The 23,549-nt window shown below is 50.8% G+C and overlaps 1 protein-coding gene across 1 annotated transcript; it reads right to left on the bottom strand.

Annotated features, from left to right (window-relative positions):
• Positions 1–303: 303 nt before the first annotated feature.
• Lmna (lamin A/C) lies at positions 304–23,463 on the bottom strand. The gene is made up of 12 exons (XM_008853776.3): positions 22,862–23,463; positions 7,816–7,972; positions 6,086–6,211; positions 5,660–5,830; positions 5,356–5,481; positions 4,285–4,505; positions 3,982–4,204; positions 3,439–3,546; positions 2,979–3,098; positions 2,486–2,575; positions 1,521–1,790; positions 304–1,243 (listed from the first exon to the last, which is right to left on the bottom strand). The coding sequence occupies exons 1-12, from the start codon at positions 23,215–23,217 to the stop codon at positions 1,217–1,219; spliced, it is 1,995 nt and encodes a 664-aa protein (XP_008851998.1). The 5' UTR covers positions 23,218–23,463; the 3' UTR covers positions 304–1,216.
• Positions 23,464–23,549: the final 86 nt, after the last annotated feature.

The raw sequence follows: 23,549 nt of genomic DNA on the forward strand, positions 1-23,549 counted from the left end.
TTTAGAAGATGCCTGATCAGTGTCCAGTAGATGAAGGTTAGGAAAGAAATGGCTCCCCTTCATGCCACCTAAGGCTGTCTAGATACTGAGGCAGATGGCTAGTGCCGATGCCAGGCAACCACCACACAGTGCCCAACATGCACCTGAGGTGTTCTGTGGGCATCATCATTTCCTGTGCCCCTAGAACAGGAAGGCAGTTGGATAGTACTGGGCATAAAGTGACCATGTGGCACCTGTGTATGTGTCTGCCCCTGAGAACACACGGTGACGCCCAACGAAGACAGACACCACAGCAGCCAGGGATGGAAACAACTAGTGTATTGATTTGGGGGAAGAAAAGAGGTGCAGATGGGAAATGGGGGCAGGGTGAGGGGCTTCTTAGTGTTTACCAAAACTGCCACCACACCCTCTACTCCTCTCACCTTCCTCCCATGTGGCAGGGCCCCAGCAGGCTCTCACCTCTCACCTCCCTCTCTCCTCCCAGTACCCCACTTGACTCTGCCTTCCAGTTACCATTCAGGGCCCACCAGGCTCTCAAGCTAGGAGAAGGCAGGCCCAAACTGGTCTCCCTCTTCTTCCACTTCCACCTCATTCCCATCTTTTGTCTAAATAAAATACAGAAAAAAAGCAAGCATGATGCACGTGCCTGGGAGAATCCACCTACCCAGGTTGGAAAGCGGCAGGATGAGGATGAGGGCGGGCACAGGTGGAGGAGCCTCAACCAAGGGTAATGGAACCAGGAGGGGCTTGACCTCCCTCAAGCCAGCCTCGCTGCCTCTCTGGAGCTGACCTAGCAGTGGGCCAGCTGTCTGGAGGATGCTGGTGGAGTGGACTCCACACCTGCCTCTCAGGCACCATGTCACAGGGTCCCAGGGTGGGGACAGCAGCCAAGGCAGCAAGGCAAAAACTAGGTTCTGTAAGAGCAATTTTCCCTGGGCTCCTAGGAGAATCCCTTTAATTTTAAGGCAGATGCAGGGAAAGAAAGGGGGGGAATTAGGACTGATAGAGGCTTTTTTTTTCTTGTTTTTCCTTCAGTATAAAACCACTGTAGAAAATAACTTCTCTTAGAAAAAATAGAGAGAAGAAAAAAAACCAAAAGGGGGTACATTTTTCTTTGGCTTCAGGCCTGCTCCCATGAGATGCAGAGCAGGAAGTGGGCATAAGGTGAGGAAGAAGCAAGTGGCCTCCATCCCCACCCTGCCTGGCAGGTCCCAGATTACATGATGCTGCAGTTCTGGGGGCTCTAAGAGAGAAGAGAAGGCAGAGGTGTGAGCAGCAGTGGCACCCCTGCCTCTCCCTCCCTGACCCCAAAGGGGTGTGTGGCTCCCTAGTCCTCACACTCTGGCCATGGCCCTGCCCTCCAGTCTGGGGCCCAGACAGGAGGGACAGGGTGCAAGAGGGACTATAGGGAACAGGATCCCACTCCCCTAGGGCTGTGGGAGAGAAGCCCACTCCCATGGGCCACCCTGCCCTACTGCTCAGGTCCTGCTGTAGGGGTGGAGGAAACAGGGATGACTCACCTGGGTCCGGGGACTGGAGTTGCCCAGGAGGTAGGAACGGGTGACTAGGTTGTCCCCGAAGCTGCCACCCCCACTGCCCCCTACACTGCGGTAGCTGCGAGTGACTGTGACACTGGAGGCAGAAGAGCCAGAGGAGATGGATCCGCCCATCTGGGCTCCTGAGCCACTGGCAGATGCCTTGTCGGCAGGCTGCCCGCATGTCCCGCACAGCACGGTACGGGAGCGCAGGTTGTACTCAGCCGGGTCCCCCGAGCTGCTGCAGTGGGAGCCCTGGGAAGGGAGACAAGGCTCAGGCGGGACAGTGAGTCTGGGACTACCTCTCAGGCTCTGGAGTCTGTCGGCTCTTGGCCATTGGGCAGGAAGGTAGGCTTATGTACGGGGGAACCAGAGCAAATAGGGACTTGGGAGGCCTGGGGCTGGGAGGAAGGATGTGGCTGAGGAAAATGACCAGGAAGGCTTGGGGACAGACAGGTGTGGTTTTCACTCCCCTAAATCCTAGAAACTTAGGAGGAAATAGGGAGAGAGACAGATATAGAAAATTAATTTGTGAGGGGGACAGGAACGAGAGAAAACATTCTTTCAGGGAAAATGAGAGGACAGGCATGCCGCGGGACTGGAGAAGGCAATGCATGCAATGAAGGGGGGAAGACAGGCAAGGTTGGAGGGGTGTCTCTGTCTTCCCATTCCCTCCCCAGGAGACAAATCCAGACCCCTGTGCACTGCTCTGTGGAATACTCCAAGGCATCAGGAAGTTCCCGCTCCCTTCCTCACCGGAGTAGGGCTCCCAGACACCTGGGCTCCCTGTCCAAGGTATGGGGAGGAAAGAGAAGAAAGGCCAGGGCAGCAAGAAAAGTTCCAAAACATTCTTTAATGAAAAGACTTTGGCATGGGAGGGGGGAGAAGCTGCCCCAAGCCTGGCAGGGCTGCCCAGTATGGACTGGACCTCAGTGACGACTGCCACTCACATGGTGGTGATGGAGTAGTTCATCTCCATCTTCATCCTCATCGTCCTCGACCATGGTCAACGAGCGCACCAGCTTGCGCATGGCCACTTCCTACAGGATCACAGGCCCAAGCCCAAGGATCAAGGCATGAAGGATATGTAGCTTATCCACCCATAGTAACCACTTGGAACCTTCCTAGGGTCTGTTCTTTGTCTAGCTGGCTTTTGCTCAAACCTCTGGTGATGGAGCTAAGGAACTTGCCTCTACCCAAGAGGGACATGAGCACTCAAGCTGTCTGGGCTGGCGTCTACATCTAACAGCGTTTACTCCACCAGTCATATTACCACCTGTCACCCTTCCGGGGAGGCCTCTTTTGCTTTGCTCACTGGGTTGGGACTTGGGCCTGAATCACAGAGCTCAGAAAGTGGTCCTAAATGGGTTGGGGGTGACTGGTTCCCATTATGGACACCAGGGGGAGCCTTGTCCAGCAAGGGGCCAGCTGCAACATACTCACTTCCCCAGTGGAGTTGATGAGAGCTGTACGCAGGCTGTTCCCACAGCCCCAGGTGTTCTGTGCCTTCCACACCAAGTCAGTAGGGGGGCTATGGGTGGCCCCAGCTCCTGAAGCCCAGATCTAGGGAAAGAGAGTTTGAGAGGTGCTTAGTCTTTTTTTTTTCCTAAATTTTATGAGTGTTTTGCCCACATGTATGAAAATGTACCATGTGCATACAATGCCCAAGGATACCAGAAGAGGGCATCAGATCCACTGGAACTGGAGTTACAGATTACTGTAAATTGTTGTGTGGGTGCTGGGAACTAACTGAAGCTGGGTCCTCTGCAAGAGCAGCTAGTGCTCTTAACTGCTGAGCCATCTCTCCAGGCCCCCCCTCCAAATTATTCTTAATTCGTCTCTCCTGAGGCTAACCCATCTCCATCTAAGGCCACCCCAGAGTCCCAAGCACCCTGCCACTCACCGTCACCACCTGCCCGGCCTTCAGGGTGAACTTTGGTGGGAAGCGGTAAGTCAGCAAAGGATCGTCACCATTCTGACGCTTGATCTGCCAGTTACCCATGGACTGATCCTGCCAGGAGGGGAGGGAGGAAGACGGGGAGGCTCAACCTGGCTCTTGGTTTATCTCACGTAAGAGCCCAGGCAGGCCAGGCATGCAGTCCCCACTACTGGGGAGGCTGAGGCAGGAGAATGGCTTGATCCCAGGAGATTAAGACCAGCTTGGGCAAAACGTTCTCAAAAAAGAGACAAGGCAGGCCTGCCACCTCCCAAATACAGAAGCCCTGCCCTCCACTAACCCCACTATCCAACTATTTCCCTCAAGAATCCTCGCTGTGCTGTGTGGACATGTATGCTATGCCACATACATTAATATCTTTCATCTTCCCAACAACTCAAAGACTTAGGGACTGCCATATATGGGGAAAATGACCCCATGAGAAGGAACTTGCCTGAAGTCCCCCAACCACTCAGCCATATGCCCTTAGACCCCCACCCAGAGGCCCACCTCATTGGACTTGTTGCGCAGCCTCACAAACTTGCCCTCCTCATCCACCTCCTCTACAGCCACACGTCCGCTGGTGCGAGCATGCTGTGAGAAGCTACTGCGGCTCTCAGTTGACTCCAGCTTGCGCTTTTTGGTGACACTGGCCCCACCCTGTGACTGGGATGAGTGGGAGGAAGTGCGTCCACGGCTGCGCTGCGAGGTAGGGCTGGGAGATAGGCGCAGCCTGGGGAAGTAGAAATAAAAAAGGGGTTAGTCAACAGTGGTCACAGGCAGAAGCCCCTGCCAACATCTCTTGATTCCTACCTCTCCTCCTCGCCTTCCAGCAGCTTGCGGTAGGCATGGATCTCCATGTCCAGGGCCAGCTTGATATCCAGTAGCTCCTGGTACTCATCCAGCTGCTGCTGCATCCTGGCCCGCATTTCAGCCATCTCCCGCTCTTTTTCTGCCAGCAGCCGCCTGCTAGTGTCTCGCTCACGGGCCAGTGAGTCCTCCAGGTCCCGAAGCTTTGCCTCCTTGGCTGCCAACTGTGGTTGGGAAGGCAGGGGTCTATTAAGCTTCCACAGGCCCCAGGTCATGGGAGGGAGGGATGTGGGTAAAGGCATATAGGAGCACTCAGGACCTGCTTAGGCTCTGTAAACTGTCATCAGTCTCTAACGTGGCCTTGGCTAGTGACCAGAAGCCCTTCCCAATATCTATCTGAAATCTCTCATTGTGAGGCTAGACCCCATTTCCTTCTGTCGCGGATAGCACAGACAGCTATAATAATATTGATGCTTTTAACATTTCACATTGCAGAGTGTGATGACAGATCTGTGAGTTAGGGAGGATGAAAATGATCTCCGTTTTTCTATTCTTTTCTTTTGAGATGGGGTCTTGGCTGGTCTCAAACTTGCTATATAGTTGAGGATGACCTTGAACCTATATTCCCCCAGGCTGGGATTAAAGACACATGCTACCATGCCCAGTTTTATGTGGTGCTAGAGATGAAACTCAGGGCTTCATGCATGCTAGGCAAGCACTCTACCAACTGAGCTACATACCCACCCTCACATGATCACCATTTCCAAATGAGAAATGAAGTTGGGTATGTAGTTCAATGGAAAAACATTTGCCTAGCTTGCACAGGCCTTGGGTTCAATCCATAGCACCCACAAAGCAAACAGAAAAACCTTTTGTACACAAATGGGAAAGGCTCTCAAGATAAAGGTAAGGTGAGAGGGAGTTCTGGAACATCAAACAGGCCATCAGACTCCAAACCACAGTCTGAAATCCCAGGGTCTGTCCTCCCTTCCTCTCCCTTTCCTCTCTTCAGCAGACTTCTGCTACATCTGCCCAGACCACTGCCCTGGTGGAAGGGGTGAGCCGGGGCATCACCTGTTTCTGGAGTTGGCTAAGCTGGGCCGACAGGCTGTCGATGCGGATGCGGGACTGCTGCAGCTCCTCATGGGCAGCCCCAACTAGGTTGCTGTTCCTCTCTGCAGACTGCCTGGCATTATCCAGCTGCAAGGAACACACAGGGTTAGAACAGGAACCCAGAGGCACAGCCAGGGACCTGAGGGCAACATCATTACTACAGCCTTGGGTCCTAGGCTACCCAAGCTTCTCCCCAAAGTACATCTAGAACAGGCAGGGCAAGCTGCGGGGCAGAGGCAGAGAAGGAATGAAATGAGGTGGGTACCTTGGCAGAGTAAGTCTTCTCCAGCTCCTTCTTATACTGCTCCACCTGATCCTCATGCTGGGCCCTCAGTTCCTGCAGGGCATCCGCCAGCCGGCTCTCAAATTCACGCTGTTTCCCGTTATCAATCTCCACAAGCCGGGTCTCATGGCGGCGCTTGGTCTCACGCAGCTCCTGGAAGGGTTCAAGTAAAGACACAGGAAGCCAAGTCACAATGATTCCTTAGAAGCTGAGACCCAGAAAGCCAAGCTCTCTCTGCCTTTACCTAACCCACAAGTCACTGGCAACCCCCTATTAACCTGGGAGCTGGAATGTTAGCCACTAGTACAGGGCCTCAGGCATATGAGTTTTGCATACAGGTGATTCCTAGACTTGTTCAGCCATCACAACCCAGCCCCAGCTCTCAGGCCTATAAAACATAGTCCCTACCTCACTGTAGATGTTCTTCTGGAAGTCCAGTTCCTCCTTCAGGGTCTGTAGCCTGTTCTCAGCATCTACTCGCCGCAGCATCTCATCCTGAAGCTGCTTCTTGGCCTCACCCAGGGCTGCCTCAAGCTAAAAGGAAGCAAGCAGATGTCAGGGAGGGGCTGCTCAGAATGTCAGAACATGGCCAAGGAAGCTAAGTGATGGCTGTCCCCAGGTCTAGAGGAAGTGAGGGCTTTGGATGCCCAAGGAAGGATAGTCACTCTCTCACAGTAACTACCCTGGGGACCTAAGAAATCAAGGATCAGGGCCAGCAAGATGGCTCAGGATGCTTGCCACTAAACCTGAAAACCAGGGTTGATCCCCAGAACCCACATGGCAGAAGAAAACTGACTCCTGCAAGTTGTCCTCTGACCTCCACATGCGCATTGTGGCATGCGAGGACAGACACACACACAAATAAATTGTGGAGCATGCCTTTAATCCCAGCACTCGGGAGGCAGAGGCAAGCAGATCTGAGTTCCAGGCTGGGACTACAGGGAGACCCTATCTCAAAAAAAAAAAAAAAAAAAATTTTTTTTTAAGGAAATTAAGGGCAAGTTCTCCTACATAGGAGCTCTCCTTCCTGGCTCAACACAGCAGTTACTATGAAGGAGGTCTGCATAAAGTGTAGAAGGAAGGAACCAAAGCATGCTGTGGGGAGGGGGAGGATGGGAAGGCCTCCAAGAGGCTGGGAGATTAGTGGAGTCTGGGGAGGGAACACAGTAGTGACAGGACAGAGACATATATGCAAAGCCCCAAAAGTAGGAAGCATATGATTTTCTTAAGTCATCAGAAAGATTGGCATTATTGAAGCCTGAAGTCCTGCTGGGGAGAGGTGGCAGGACCAGTAGGTCCTGAGCAGGGAGCAGTAAGCTAATAAGACATTCATGTTAGAAAGTGCAGGCTGATCAGTGCGGCCAGGAAGGGCTGGAAGGCAAGGCAACTTGCCTTGGCTCTGATGTCAACCTGCTAGTTTCTCCTGTCTCCCGTGATGTGTTGCAGAGGAGGGGTGGAGGGGCAGGACCCAGGATGGTGGCTTGTCAATAGGCCTCAGGCTTGACCTACTCTGAACAGGCAAGTGAGGCCATGAAACTGTGTAAAAAGTTACCTTCTTCAGTTGTGTTCCTTAGTTTGTAATATGGGAAATTTTTTAAAAGTTTTGAAAATGAGCCGGGCATGGTTAGGCACACCTTTAATCCTAGTACTCAGGAGGCAGAGGCAGGCAGATCTCTGTGAGTTCAAGGCAAGCCTGGTCTACATAGTGAGTTCCAGGACAGCTGGGGCTATAGGGAGATCCTGTCTCAAAAAGACCAAAAAAAAAAGTTTTGAAAATGAAGGACATTGTGCAATGTGGTATTAATCCACATCCTATATGTAATTGGCCATCAGTACCACATTAGGGCTGCAGTGTCTGACTCCCTTCCAGAGAAGTTGAAGTTGTTTGGCAGGGAAGGCAGGAGGGGAGAATGGAAATGTTTTGAAGACTCCTTTAATTCACTGTGCCTCCCTTGGTGGCCAAAGAAGGATGAGATATGGCCTGGAGGAGCAAAGTGATACTAGAACAGAGGAATGGCTTTGGGACTGAGTGACAGGTCAGACCAGACACTTCCCAAGGGCAGGCCAAGGTAGAAGATTCAGCATGCATTCCTCAGGTTGGGTCACTGGGGTCACAGGAGGGCCTAAGAGTGACCTACCTTGGCTACCTGCCCCCGCAGATCATGCAGCTCCCCTTCCAGAGTGCGCTTCTCACTAAGGGCAGTGCTCAGCGCAGCCTCCTTGGAGTTGAGCAAAGCCTCCAGATCCTTGAGTCGAGCCTGGGCAGCCAGCAAGTCACCCTCCTTCTTGGTATTGCTGGGAAAGAAAAGAAGAGTGGGTTTCAGAGGAGTCCATTCGTTGGGGTGGCCCATTCCCCTGGGAAGGCATGGGGGCTGGTTCTGCAGTCCTCCCAACTGTCAGGAGAGGGTGCACTTGCCTTGCCTTAGGTTTGTATTTGCTTGCCTCTGGGGCTAGGCTCCCAACTCCCTTAAGACCTCCAAGCCCCTGCCTGCTTCTCTACCCTTCCCATGACTCAGGGCTCAGGAACTTGCCTGGGGCCAAGGGCAAAGTTAGATCCCATGATATGAATGCCTGGCCCTCCTCCCCTCCCATTCCCTCTAAAATAGACAGGGGCACCTTTGTCTCCCACCCCTTCCCACACAGAGTCTTAACCTTCTCCCTGGACTCCACCCATTGCCCATTCAGCTAGCTCTCCTCCCTTTCCCTCTGAGCAACCATACCAGGAGTCTCCCAGTCCTGGGGGGGAGGGGGGCACACAACCACAACATCAAGCAAGGCTCCAACACCTCTCAATTTGAGCCCCAAACTGGTTCCATCTTCTAGTCCCTTTTGCACATGTGCAACTTTGGGGAAGGAACATCTGGCTAAGGAGACCAGGACCAGAGAGGAGGTGTGGTATGACCTTTTCCTTCTGAGGACTTAGCTTAAGATCCCAGCAGAGCAGAGGGCCCACCTCCCCTCCATTAGAACCCTCACAGAAGGCTGAGCCCTACTCATGGACCTCTTGACATCTGATTCAGATGTGGCTCCCAGCCCTCGGGTCCACTGGGGTTCTGGCCTGGACCCACTCCCATTCACATTCCCAGGTCCTCAAAGCAGGCAAAGCTGCTCCCAGGGCTGCCTCTACCTTCCTTACCGTCCTCTTTCTTCTGCTAATGAACTGAAGCAAAAGAAAGGTCCTGTTTTCTTAAAAATCTCTGAAGAGTCTGAGAACTTTCCAGATATTACAATCTCTTTACAAATACAGGGTAGGAGGAAGCAGTGGACCCTGGGAGTAGCAGGAAAGATTCAAGAGGCTAGTACTAGTAGCAGCCTGCATTGTATCCATCCTCAAGCAGGAACCCACCGTGGCAGATGGAGTAAAGGAAAACCGAGATCTGGAGAATGACCCAGTGGGTAAAAGCACTCCCCATGTCATAGTGAGGAACTGAGTTTGGATCCCCAGAAGCCACATAAAGCTGGGTGCAGTAATATGTATGTAACTCTAGTATTCTTAAAGGGAGATGGATGGCCAAGAAAGGAGAATCCATGGATGCTGGCAGGCCAGCTAGCTGGCATAGACAGCAGTGAACAAGAAACCATGGTGGAAAGTAAAGACTAATAGTTGAGGCTGTCCTCTGCCATTCACACATAGGACATGACATCAGAGTGATGGCACTGGTGGACACATTGTATACACCCAAAGGGAAAAAAATTGGAAAATCAAAAGTGGTTAGGTGAAGCTGTGAATGGTGGTGCACACCTTTAATCCCAGCACTCAGATCTCTGTGAGATGGAGGTCAGCCTGGCTCCAATGAGTTCCAGGCCAGCTGGGGCTACAGAGAGATGCTGTCTCAAAACAAAACAAAACAAAACAAAACAAACAAACAAAAAAGTGCTCAAGTGAAAATAAACAAACAAACAAACCCACTCCAGGAAGAAAAGCAGTCCTGCCAACAATTTTCTCCTACCATAAAATCTCTAATCAAAAACACAAGGTTCAGCAATTCACCCTGAAGCAGGACAGAAAAGGCTAGTCTTAGAGAACTAAGAAGGGAGGAGTTACCCGCCTCCGCTCAGGGCTCCACTGGGCTAGGAGGCAGACAGAGGGGCAGAAAAGGGTACAAAGACCTAGAAGTACTTCCCCTAGACTGTGTATTTGTTCCATCTACCACTCCAAACAAGTTATTTAATGCAACAGTGTCTGTCTTCTGCAAAGGGGCCCTTCCAGAACCGGAGACAGTCTCTCCTCCTCTGTCTCAGCATGAAAAGCTAAAAATAAAGTCAAAACCCAGCTCAGGTTTTGGCTGCCATCCGGCCTGGCCCTGGCTAGAGCACAGCCCCAACTTTCCATGACTTCAGAACTTTTCCGAAGCTGAGGCAGCTGCAGGGGGAGGAGAGAAAATTAAGAAAAAACCCTGGTAAAGTAAGTTGCAGATGTAGAATCTGAGATCCTTGAGCTAGGTCCAAGGTTGGCATGGGCTTCCCAGAGGGGACCTCCACCCTGAAAGCCACTGGCTGGCCTGCAGCTGGCTGTTTGGGGAGATTCAAAGAGCTCAGTCAGCTCCACTCAACCTCTTCCCTTTACAAATGAAGAAACTGAGATGCAAAGCTTCAAGCACAGTAAACCAGTGTAGGGACAGTGTTCCCATCTACTCGAGCCACTAATCTCAGACTTCTTCCCCTCTGCCTCACACAGAAATAAGCCAGGAGGAATATGAAAGCAACAACTCCATCCCTCACCCTACCAGCTGGAGAGGAAGAGGCAGAATGGACCTGGAGGGTATTTGTCCACCATGTCCTAAGGGTAATTCTTTAGTCCTGCCTCCCTGGACACTAGAGGGGGAACTCCCAGGGTTCTCCCTGTCCTTGGTAGTGCCAGGATGCAGTACATAGGCTGTCCTCTAGGAGTGTATGGTCTGATATGCACAGGGTTGGCTTTTGTGGTTTTTGACTTTTTTTTCAGTCTAACCTCATACTTCCTGCTGCTCCCAAAGATGGCAGCAACACTAAGAGTCACGCATCACTTAACAATGAAGTTGTATTGTTTGGAGAGGTTGTTAGCTGATTTCATCATTGTGTGATCATCACAGTGTGCTTGCACAAACTGAAACAGGTAGGATGCCAAAAGACGATAGGACGATAGTTTTTTGTTTTTTTTTTGGTTTTTTTTTTTTTGGTCTTTTTGGGACAGGGTCTCCTGTAGCCCCAGCTGGCCTGGAATCACTATGTAGACCAGGCTGATCTTGAACTCACAGAGATCCACCTGCCTCTGCTGGATCTAAATAAAGGTGTGCACCACCACACCTAACAGAATTTTATGGGACTCTCATCATATGTGATCTGCCACTGATGGAAATGAAAACATTATTTTGTGGCACATGACTGTAACAGCAAATACTTACAAAGAGCTTATGTGTCAGGTACTACTCTAACTATGATAGTATACCATTTAATCCATATAGCTGCCTTCTAAGATGAGTGTTATTTCCAATGTGATTACAGAAACTAAGGGAGAGAGTGCTCCAGCCAAGGGTCCTACTGCAAGTGGAGTTTGAAATGGATGCTGCACCCACTCAGCACATGCCGTGATGTATTGGCCTTCAACAAAATCCAGAAGACTGTTTTCTCCCTCCAGGATGTTCACCCAGCCCTGAAGAGACAAGATTAAAGAACCAAAACACAGCCTACAGCTGAGGGAAACCTGGAGCAGACAGAAGCAAGAAAGAGCCTCTGTGGTTTTCTTAGTCAGAGAAGGTGAGCCCCATCTTTGGGGAAGAAGCCACCATCACCTACAGGCTCATGACTCAAACCTCAGAAGCCCTGCGGTCAGCAAGGGAACCACATACACACCCCAAGAAATGGTGTGGGGCGGGGCAGGAACCCAGAGTCTCCTCCCTCTTCTCGAATCCTTCCTTTGAGAGGCCTCGCTCTGTAGCCCTGACTGGCCTGGAACCCACTATGCAGACCAGAGTGGCCTCAAACTTGGAGATCTACCTGCCTCTGCCTCCTGAGTGCTGGGACTAAAGGTGTGTACCACCATGCCCAGCCCCTCTAATCCTTTTTCTTAATTAAAAAAGATTTAAGGGAAGAGGTGAGGCTGGAAAATAAATAAATAAAAATTAAAAAAGATTTAAAACTGTTGTCACTGGGCATGGTGGCTTACCCCTTTAATCCCAGTGAGTTCCAGGTCAGCTGGGGCTACAGGGAGACCCTGTCTCAAAAAGACCTGAGGGGCAAAAAGGGTAGGGCATCCTGTTTAACTCTTCCAGTGGGCAAAAAAAGACTTAAAACTGTACTTTATGCTTTATGTGTAGCAACAGAATTTACATGTTAAATAATACTAGAATAAAACGGTTTGATATAGTTTTAAACAGATTTTTTTAAAAAAGAAGCAAGCTGGGCATGGTGGAGCAACGCCTTTAATTCCAGCACTTGGAAGGCAGAGGCAGGCAGATCTCTGTGAGTTCAAGGTCAGCCTGGTCTACATAGTGAGTTCCAGGACAGCTGGGGTACAGGGAGACCCTGTCTCAAAAAAACCAAAAAAAAAAAAAAAAAGAAGAAGAAAGAAGAAGGAAGAAGAAGGAAGAAGGAAGAAGAAGGAAGGAGAAGGAGAAGGAGAAGGAGAAGAAGAAGAAGAAGAAAAGAAAGCAAAAATTTCAGGTTACATGCCTGTCCTCTACCAAATACCATTTCCTTCCTAGAAGAGGACCTGAGGTTCAGCAGGCCACGGCAAACACCGAATAGGGAGGGCCAAGGGCCCGGGTGGAGGTGCTGTCCAATCCCAGACCGCTGGGCGTGGTAGTGGGGAGGCTGGGTCGAAAGGGAAGACCCGGGTGGAGCAAGCCAGAGTATCTGGGAAGAGGTGGGAACCTGGGCTCCTCAGGTGACTCATGTTCAGACCCACAATACCAGGACAGGGGTTGGGAAATCCTCCAGTGCTCCCAAAGGAAACGAGACCCTGTTTGCCTACGCTCTGCCAAGCCCGGTGCCACGCAAAAGCTCCAATCTCCAAGCACCAAAGCGATGGCATCTTCGCTGCCTCGGGGGCAAAAAGGGTAGGGCATCCTGTTTAACGCTTCCAGTGGGCAATCCCTAGCTGAACGAGGGAAGTGGGGGGAGGGCGCAGGGCGGCAGAGTAAGGTAAAGTGAGGGGAGGGAGGCAAGGCCGCTCACGGGAGGAAAGGCACCAGGCAGAGGGGCTGGGTGGGCACGGGGCCAGGCGCTGACCCGCCCTCTGAGTCATCCTCGTCAGCTACATCAGGCGCCTGATAAGGAAGCCGCACGGGCCTGTTTGGCCTGGTTGCTGGGAGCAACAGGCTAAGCCCAGAGGGAGTGGCCTGCATTTCCTCTGGCCTGGGAGCAGGACTGGCTGGACAGACTCTAGACTGGGCTAAAAATAAGAAATGGGAGGCGAGAAGAGGGTGGAGGAGGAGCAGACCCAGACCCGCCCGAACCCCGCCCGCGCCCGGCCTGCAGCCTCACCGGCCTTCGGCATTCCCCATGGCTGGGCTGCTGGGCTCTGGCTACCGAAGGGCACCAGAGCAAAGGTCCCACGCCCCAGGGCATTTCCTGCCTCCCAGGAAACGGTAGGCGACCCCTGTGGCTGGGCAGGCTGCCGTCCTTGGATGCCCCCTGGCCTCACCTATACTCTGCTGCCACCCAAGCAACTGCACTGCCTAGCCCATTCGTTTGTTTCTTTGTTTAATATTTATGACAGTGTTTAAGTATCCCAGTCTGGTCTCAAACTTGCTAAGTAGTTCAAGGATGACCTTGAACTCTTGATCCTCCTGTCTCCACCTTCCAAGTGCTAGGATTAAGGGTAGTTTATGGGGTGCTGGAGCTGGAACCCAAATCCTGAGGTTCCTATATAGGCTATGCAAGCACTATGCCAATTGGAGCTACATTCCCAGCCCCAGGTTTTTAACCCATCAACAATTCACTTTCCTTTATCATATTTATGCAGATATAAGAATGTACTGTGTAATGCATATTCAGTACAGAAAGCTTTACATATTTGACCCACCCCTCCATTGTTCCAACAACTCCACTGTGGTAGGCCTGCCCAGCTTCCACATCCATTCACACACCTCAGTTGAGCTCCACTTCAGCCCAGGTTTGACCTGTGCCATCTATGGCCTTTTCCGTATGCCTGAGTTGGAAGTTCGAGTACTCAGGGCTTCTACAGGGACCGTTTGGACCAATTTCTGCACTTTCACAGATCGAGACACTAAGCCCTGGAGAAGACGAAGCTCAGGCATTAAAACCTGCCCACCAGGTCACCAGAGTACACCCAGCAGGCTGGAGCAGAGCAAAGAAAATGGCATGATAGGGCTGAGGTGTAGCTCTCTGGGATCACCCTCCAGCACAAACAAAAGAGGAGAAAGAAGACAATAGCAGAGAGGCATGCACTCAACAGGCTGAGGCAGGAATATCGCTGAGAGTTTTGAGGTGACTCTTCTCAAAGAAAGGAAGAGCTGGGCATGGTGGTGCACGCCTTTAATTCCAGCACAGGCAGAGGCAGATGGAGCTCTGTGAGATCAAGTCCAGCAGGGTCTACATAGGGAGTTCCAGGCCAGTCAGGGCTACATAGTGAGACCGCCTCAAAAAAAGAAAAGAAAAAAAGAAAAAGAAGATGAAGGAATGAAGGTGGGAAGGAATGATGGAAGGAAATATTAAAATGCAGTAATATAGTTAAAAGAATCTACCTAGAAGAAGCAGCAATGTGTGCCTTGCTGGGAGACTCCTGTCAGAATGACAGGCCCTAGTGAATCTACCACTCCTAACCCCTTCAAGCATCACACCCACTCCCAAGTCTGTGTAGACACCTGAGGTAATCAGTGACCAGAGGTAGCTACTACTTGGCTTCTAGGCTAGTCTATGACCACTTTCTGGTAAGGGCAGAATGTGGGTAGCCACAAACTGGCATGTTAGGCAAGAGCCTTCTTTGAAAAGGAGATCTTGAAAAGAGGAACTGAGCAGGATAGGTTTTCCAGAGACTTAGAAGCCTCCTAAGCCTTCCCAAGTCCCACCCTGTGAAGCTCTGGATATCTTTCACTTGGAAAGCACACAGCTAGCACCCCAGTGTGGACCACCCCTGGCCTCCTCACACAGGCACATGTGCCCACAGCTAGCAAAACTCAGCTTCTGCATGCCCATCTTGGGCCACCAAACATGCCTGGGATCTGAGGCCTCTGTTTGCCTTCCAGAGCAGCCAGGATCCCAGCTGTCCTCCGCAAGACAAAGCCAGGTCTTAATTCCAGGAGGAGGGTCCCCAGAGTGGTATAGGAGGCCTGTTGACATGTTCAGACACAACTTCACAGCAGAGGCACTGGGCCTGGCTAGGGGCCAGGCCTGAGTCACAGCTGCTGGGTATATCAACGTGGCATTGTACAAAAGAAAACCCTGGGGCCAAAAGCCAGGACACAGGGGTCCTAGACACGAGGTGGCTGGCTTCTTTACCAACCATCCCCTTCATCAAAGACCCTTGCCCAAGTCCTCTTTTCACTTTCCTGTCCTGTCATTCTAAAAGTCATGCTTTTGTATTGTCATAAAAATATAAGGGTGGGGCCTAGGGACAGACCAAAAGAAATAGAGGCAGAGAGATGTGAAAGGGCGACCTAAGAAGGTAGAATGTCCTGATAGGGAAGAAGGGGGCCACTAGCCAAATAGTGGGGTATCTAGGGAACACCCACACACACAAAAAGCCAACTCAGCAGTGTCTTCATGAGACTTAGCCCTCCATCTTGTGGCACATGGTTATTAACCCTGACTGCCCCAGGAGAATCTGAGCCACACCCCAAGTCAGGAGAGAAAGTGGAGGAAGGTCTAACACATCTGGTCTCACTGCATTCCAGCTAAACCCAGGAAGATAGAGCATGCTCCCAGCTGGCAGAGGGGTGGCTTCAGGAAGAAGGGGGAATCTCCACCAGAAGCCTCTTCACCACTTTCTACTATACCCAGAAGCAACTACCCCCTGAAAGAAGGGCTTCTAACTGCCTGAGCTGACCCTGAAAGGACTCTGTGTCCCCCATCATGTATACCAAGTATTATGGGTATACTAATGTATACCCATTGTTCCTCTTTTTTTTTTTTTTTTGGTCTTTTGAGACATGGTTTCCCTGTAGCCCCAGCTGTCCTGGAACTCACTAGGTAGACCAAGCTGGCCTTGAACTCACAGAGATCCGCCTGCCTCTGCCTCCCCAGTGCTGGAATTAAAGGCTGGCCTTGGACTACATGATCTGCCTCTGCCTCTGCTTCTGCTGGAATTAAAGGAATGTGCCACCATGTCTGGCAGACCATTGTACCTCTTACTGTGGCTTGAATGTGATTCTCAAGGAAAGCCCACCTCAGCAGCTTCTTTGCTGATGGGACAAGCTTTGGCTTTCTGGTCCACTCTGTACTCTGCCCTCCACTGTGACTCAGCTCCCCAGCTAGGCCCGGGATCTCGGCCAGAATTATTCCTGGCTTCAGCAGGCAGTATTCTAGCTTTCTCTCCCATAACTAGACAATATGATAAGGGGACTCCCCTTGCCCAAATACTGCCCCTTTCTTTAGGGATTTGTAAGGGCCAAGACCTACTCACAGCCCAACCTCTGGCTGGCAGGTCAAGGTTAACATGCACTATGCTCTGACTCTGGACATGTGATGTGTGCTCTCTGATCCTGGCAGCTGGGGAGGGCAGTCCTGCTGTCCCCCAGGGCCTTCCATCTAGCCCCCAACACTGATCCATCAGTGCCAGTCACTGGGGGCAGGGTCTCCCATCCTGTTACATGACAAAGCGCTTTCCGTTGTCCTGAAGGGAGAGGCACTGAAATGAATTGTCTTTACCCACCAACAGTGAAAACAAAGCATATGCCAAGATGGTCATGTCACAATAATTAACTATTTCAAACAAACTGGTTTTGGAAAATTGGGAGAAGCCTAGTGGTTTTAATTCCACTGCTGTGGGAAATACTTCTATCAAAAATTGCAGTGGCAGAGTAGAGACAGAAGTCACTATTGCAGATGCCTAAGTCAACTGTTTTAATAAATTGACTTAACCAGTTGCTAAAAAGAAAAACAAAAACAAAGGCCAGGTGTGGTGGCATTTGCCTTTAATCCCAGCACTTGGAAGGCAGATACAGGTGGACCTCTGTGATATGGAGGTCTATGTAGTGAGTTACAGGCTAGCTGGGGCTACAGGAAGACCTGTCTATCACATGGATTACATTGGGTTTTACTACTTCCCATATGGTATTTTGAGGACTTTTTCTCACCTCCTGGGTCAGTGCACTCCTTTGAAACCTAAAGGACTTCTGGAGATCTGCTCTCCCTTTCTTTTATGTTCAGGAGATCCAGAGGGAAGAGTTGATTAACTCACGGTCATATAGCAATTTTAAAAGGATTGAGTATCAAGGGCCACAGCTATTTCTACTATAGACCTTACATTATCTGTCATTTTGTTGGTAGAACATAGTACTGAGGGACAGCAGATCCAGCGACTTCTCCGAGAGTGCCAAGAATGCTAGAGCTTGGACTGTGCCACCTTTAGTACATTACTATAGCCAAGAAGGAGAGAATGGGAGAGACTCTCCCCAGTGTTGGGGCCTCCAGACAGCCTCATTTCTAGCTGCTACAGTTGCAGGAGCTGGTGATGGGTGGGGAGGAGGAGGGTGTGAGAGCAGAGGGCACAGTTGGTAGGTGAAGGCATCTCCTACCAGTTGTTCTCCCAGCTGTCTGTGGCTTTGGCCTTAACAATGAGCTACTGAAATACATGCAGGGTTATTACCAAGTTCTGAAGGCCAGGGGCAGGCAACAGGGGCCCTGGGGAGGGATGACTCATCTGTAATTTCAGCTCCTTAAGTACTTTTCAGCCCCCAGGTTTAGCTACACCTCTTCTTTTAATCAGAATGTAGACGGGGGGACCTCAAGGCCTATGTACCCTCAAAGACACTGTTTCCATCAGTCTCTCTGCCAAAGGGAACAGCCTCCTTCCAATCCAGGCAGCCAATTCCCACGTCAAGTCTCAAGACATGGGGTAAATGTGTCACTGGCCCCAGAGCAGACTCTCCAACCTGTCTCCCATACTAAAGAAGTAAGGTTTAATGGGCAGGGGTTCCACTAGAAGTCAGAGGCAGGTACCCCTATCCTGACCTTTCCCTCTTTTCGTGGTGTGGGACAAGCCTCTGTAGCTCTGTTGTTCTTATGATCACAGCCTCCACAGACCTGAGCCTACATCTCCCTGCTTCTCTGTATCGGGGCCACATAAGGCCAGCAATCCAAGGAGCCATCTAGCATGCAGGCCTCATGGCAGAGAAGAGGGCTTTTGCTTTGTGGGCCTGGCACGGTCCCATTTCTGACTAAGCCTTACTCCAACAGTTCCCCATGGATTACGCACTATGGAATCAATTTTATTTTTGTCTTTTTTTTTTTTTTTTGGAGCTAAGGACTGAACCCGGGGCCTTGTGCTTGCTAGGCAAGCACTCTACCACTGAGCTAAATCCCCAACCCCCTATTATTATTATTATTATTTTTTTCTGGACTCTACATAGCCCAGTGTAACCTTGAACTCACCATAGTCTTCCTGCTTCAGCCTCCCAAGTGCTGGGTATTATAAGCTTGTGCCAACATGCCTGACTAGTACAGGGAATTGAACATAGGACCCTGATCATGCTAGACAAGTGCTGTACTACTGAGCTACAGTCTTCCAGCCAATATATGATTTTTTTTTTTTTTTTGAGGATGGAACACAGGACAGGGTCTGGTATATACTAGGCAGGCACTCTACCACAGAGCTACACCCCACACTTTTGCCATTTTAAATACCTGCACACAGTGCCTCTCTAGAACCCTGGTTCCAGATTCTGAGAGGTTTTTTTTGTTAGTTTTGGTTTTTGTGGGGTTTTTTTGTGTTTTTTTTTTAAGATCAACCTCTTTCTAAAAACTTAAAAAATATTTTTTTTTCGGTCTTTTTGAGATAGGGTTTCCTTGCAGCCCCAGCTGGCTGGAACTCCCTATGTAGACCAGACTGGCCTCAATCTCAGAGATGAGCTTGTCTTTGCCTCCCAAGTGCTGGAACTAAAAGCATGTACTACTATGCCCAGTTTTCAAAAAAAAATTTTTTTAAGTTATTCTGTATACAAGTGTTTTGCCTGTGTGTATATAAATGCACCCATGTCATGCAACACCCATGGAGGCCAGTAGAGGCCATGAGATCCCCTGGAATTGGAGTTACAGATGGTTGGTAGCTGCCATGTGGGTGCTGGGAACTGAGCCCAGGTCCTCTGCAAGAACAGCCAGAGCTCTTAACCTTTGAGACATTTTTCCAGCCCCTAAGATCAACTTCTTTTTTTTTTAAATTTATTTATGAGTGTCTATGGATGCCAAAGGAGGCTAGAAAGGGGTATAGGAACCCTTGGAACTAGAGATACAGGCATTTGTGAGCCACCTGATGTGAGTACTAGTCCTCGTAGAGTACAGTGCTCTTAACTACTGAGCCATTTCTCTAGTCCGAAAAGCTGGGTTTTTTTTTTTCTTTGTGTGTGTGTGTGTGTGTGTGTGTGTGTGTGTGTGTCTTTATGAGTAGATACCACATGTGTGAGGGTACTCATGGAGGCCAGAAGAGGGCAGCAGATGCCCTGGAGCTGGAGTTACAGGAAGTTATGAGCAGTTAGTGGGTGCTAATAGCAGCGGAGCCATCTCTTCCAGCCCCTCTCCCTCTTTTATTTACGAATAGTTTATTCAGGGCCTGAGTAATGACACTTGTCACTAAGCCTGACAATCTGAGTTCCATCCCTGGGACTTACATGGTGAAAGAAGAGAACCAGCTCATTTGCTCTGACCTCCACTTGGGTACCCCCAATACACACATAAAGAAGAGGAAGGAAGGAAGGAAGGAAGGAAGGAAGGAAGGAAGGAAGGAAGGAAGGAAGGAAGGAAGGAAGGAAGGAAGGAAGGAAGGAAGGAAGGAAAGAAAAAAAGACAGACAAACTGGTTGTGGTGGCACACACCTTTAATCCCACAACTTGGAAGGCAGAGGCAGGCAAATGTCTGTGAGATCCAGGCCATCCTGGTCTACATAGTGAGTTCTAGGATGGGGCTACAGGGAAACCCTGTCTCAAAAAAAAAAAAAAAAAAAAAAAAGGAAAGGAAAAGAAAAAGAAAGGAAGAAAAATAAGAAAAATTTACTGACTCTTCTTCAAGTTAGCAGGGCAGTAATTAAGAGTACAGCTTGTTGCCGGGAGTGGTAGCGGATGCCTTTTAATCCCAGCACTTGTGAGGATCTCTGTGAGTTCAAGGCCAGCCTGGTCTACATAGTGAGTTCCACAAAGCTTAAAAAGTTTTGGTTTATCAAAAAAAAAAAAAAAAAAAAAAAGAGTATAGCCTGCAACCTATAGAGTCCTAGCTAGCCTGGAATTCATTTTTTGAGCTAGACTGGCTTCATACTTGCAGTGACCCTCTGCTTCTGCCTCCCAAGTGTTAGGTTTACTATCAGAGGTTCCAAAGAAGGAGGCAGGGAGTTAGCAAGATGGCTTAGTGGGGTAGCGTGCTTACTGCCAAGCCTGATGATATGAGTTTGATCCCCAGCACCACATGGTAGAAAGGAGAAAACCAACTTCCCCAAGTTGTCCTCTGACCTCTGTATGCTCTGTGTCCTTCCAAATAACATAAATCCAAAGGAGGAAGCAGGAAAGGGACTCTGGGATACTGTGGAAAGAGGGCAGAAGATGGAGACATTCAGACCCCTATGTCTCCCCTTTAAGACAGCTGTGGTCTCTCCACCCTGTCTCCTACTGCCTCTCTTGTAAAGCCTCTAGGGTAGGGAGGCAGGGGTAGCATCTGAGTCATCCACCCAGCAGTTTTGCCTGGGGTGGGGCCCAGTTCTAAGCCTGGACCCCAGGTGAGCCTTCCCTTGAGCTTCCAACCATTCCTATTTGACATACAGGTGTACAAATCTCTGGGGGAGTCGGAGAGGAGAGTTAGGGGTTTTTCTTGGAACCTATAATCAAGTCAGAAAAGAAGGGGCCCCTGGGTGTGGTTTCCAGATGAAGTTGAGCCAAAGGTTGCCACCAGGGTCTCACAGACAGTTCTGCATCCAATTCCAAACCTGGCCCTGAACTGTGACCTCTAATTAAACATTAAACCAGACACCACCACCTTCCCAGGCTCTGGTTGGATCATGACTTTCTTCCTCCCACAAAGCTCATTCTGACCATTTCTCCACATCAACCTGAGCTCAACAGACAGAAAAAGGAGTAAGCAGTTGTGGATCCTCCTACTATAGACACAGAAGGGGACAGACACCCCAGCCTCAGTTCCCTTTGTCTCCTCCCAGCCTAGGATCCAGGTGTGTACACCACCCCCCTTTTCCGGAAGCCCAACCTCCTCAGTATCAGTAGGGGAGAACAGAGACAGGTGGCTAAATATAACAAGTCCGCACATCACCCCACCCCTACCCCACATGTACACACACCTCCTGGTATCCCAGGCCAGAACAGCTGCACTGGGAGGCAGAAGACAGACTGGTGTGACTTGATGAGCAAGAAGCTACAGACTCTGGCCTTGTTCCCCATCAATGCTGTCCCCAGATCTGCTACACAAATTCTCTAGAGAGGTCTGAAGTGGGGCTTTGATGATTGAGTTGACTAGTTTAGATCACTAACTCACTGGGACTCCTCTAGCTGGCATCGTATCTTTCTTGTTAAGTTGTTCATATCCCTGATGGAAAAAAAGACAGGTGATCTCTTTCCATAGAAAGAAAAGTTGGACATATCTGTTTACACAACTTCCATATGCCCTTCAGGAGGCTGATGGATCTGCCATACCCTCTGCCTGGAGTTGGGGACTAGTAAGGAGTAGAATGACCTGCTGGGCGTAGAGGCAGAGACAGGCAGAGTTTAAGGCCAGCCTGGTCTACACAGTGATTTCCAGGCCAACTGGGGCTACTGGAAGACCCTGTCTCAAAAAGAGGCCCACCCCCAAAAAAGAGTAGAATGACCTATCACAGATACACAGAGGTTCTATGAGCCTGGAGAAAATAATGCAAAATGAAATAAGGAGGAGAGGTCAAAGGGATCTTTGGCCTGGGTCTACAAATGCATAAAAGAAAGGGGCATGGAGCATGAAACCAAATGTGAGTCCAGCTGAAGAAGAGGGTCCATGAAATATCCAGACTTTGGAAAGCCTTTTTAGAAAAGAAGGTGGAGTCAAGTAGGGTGGGGCAGGGATGGGTGAAGTGGGAGTGGCCTGAAGCTCCCTAACGGCTGGATTTCAAAAATGTCACTGTATTCCAACAGTTTAATAAGGCAAAGAATCAGGACGTCAGCAGCTAAGAGGATGGGCCAGACTAAAGGCTGGTGTGGCTAGGCTGGGAAAATGAAAGTGGCTCACTCCAAGGAGTGAAGAAAGGACTGATCCCATAACCCTTAAAATCAGGAGGCAGAGAGGGCCAAGAGTGGGGTGCCCCAGACCCAGGCATAACATGGTTTTCCTGAGCCAGTAGTCTCTGTCCCCAGTCTCCCTCCTCTCCCTCCCCTCCCTTGCATTCCTGGGCCAGGCAGGTCAAGGGCTGTAGAGGAAGGGAGTAGATCTGTAGGGGAGCAGATCTTCTGGTGTGCTTCTGGTGGACTGACAGTCCAGGAAAAATCCCAGACGTTCAGGAGGTGAGGAAGAGCTTCCAGTTCTTAGAAGGAACCAGGAAGAAGCAATGCTAAGGCAACCAAGGGGGTGGAGGCTAAGCTGCCCCGCTGACCCCTCTGCAGTTCTACTGGACAGATGTCAGCTCAGAGTTCTGTTTTAGTGGGCACCATGTGTTCAGAGGCACCCCGGCAAACTTGGCATTATGCCAACCCTGCCAAGAAAGTTCTAACAGAACCCTTTCACACGTTCCAATGTGTCCTGGGTGCCCAGAGTTCCAAGACCCGGCAGGACCAGTTTTGCCTTGCTCAAGTCTGTCCCCTAGGCTTGGAATGGCTGTAAAATCCCACCTTAACAGAGTGCAGCCCCATCGCCAGCCCCAGTTTGTCCCCAATGCCCCTTACCACTCTTTATATCTCCTCACCCTGTTCCAGAGACCCCCTCCCTTCTGTGTCCTGTCTTGACAATTCCCCCTTGGCACTGTCAGTCACCCGCGGGTGGCAGTTCCGGGGAGGGAAGGGACTAGGCGCAGGGCCTTCGCTGCCTTGCTGGAGCCGGTAAGCACCCGCCCCGCCTGGCCTCACTCACCGCGCCTTCAGCTCCTTGAACTCCTCACGCACTTTGCTCAGCTCCAGCTGGAGGCGGGCGCGCTCCTTGGCCACAGAGTCGAGGGTCTTGCGGGCATCACCCAGTTCGGCCTCATAAGCCGCCTTGATGCCGGACACCTCTCGGCTGACCACCTCTTCAGACTCAGTGATGCGAAGGCGCAGCCCTGCATTCTCGGTCTCTAGCGAGCGTACACGATCGATGTACACCGCCAGGCGGTCATTGAGCTCCTGCAAGTCCTCCTTTTCCTGCAGCCGAGTGATGCGAGTGGGCGACAGCGGAGTAGAGCTGGCCTGCGCCCCACTGCGAGTGGCGCGCCGCTGGGACGGGGTCTCCATGGCCGGCAGGGTGACAGCGCTGCCCGCTGGGCAGGGGACCCGAGAAGGGCACGGGATCCGGACGGAAGGACGGAGGCTGCTCAGGGGCTGAGCGCACCAAGCGGCTGGCTCTAGGCTTGCTCCTGGCAGGCGTGGAGATATGGGCTGGGCGCTGTCGCACCTCGGGTTCTGGGTTGGCTAATGTAGATGGTGCGCCGGGAACACTCTGAGTCACCGGCGCTGGGGCAAAGGCTCTAATAGGTCCTCCTCTATTCAAGGCGGATCTACTGCTCTTAAAGGGGCAGTCCCATACCCAATGGGGCGGGAGCAGGAATGGTGGGGAGGGGCCAGGA

This window comes from Nannospalax galili, unplaced genomic scaffold (genome assembly GCF_000622305.1).
Source record: "Nannospalax galili isolate Female #2095 unplaced genomic scaffold, S.galili_v1.0 scaffold591, whole genome shotgun sequence".
NCBI classification, from domain to species: domain Eukaryota; kingdom Metazoa; phylum Chordata; class Mammalia; order Rodentia; family Spalacidae; genus Nannospalax; species Nannospalax galili.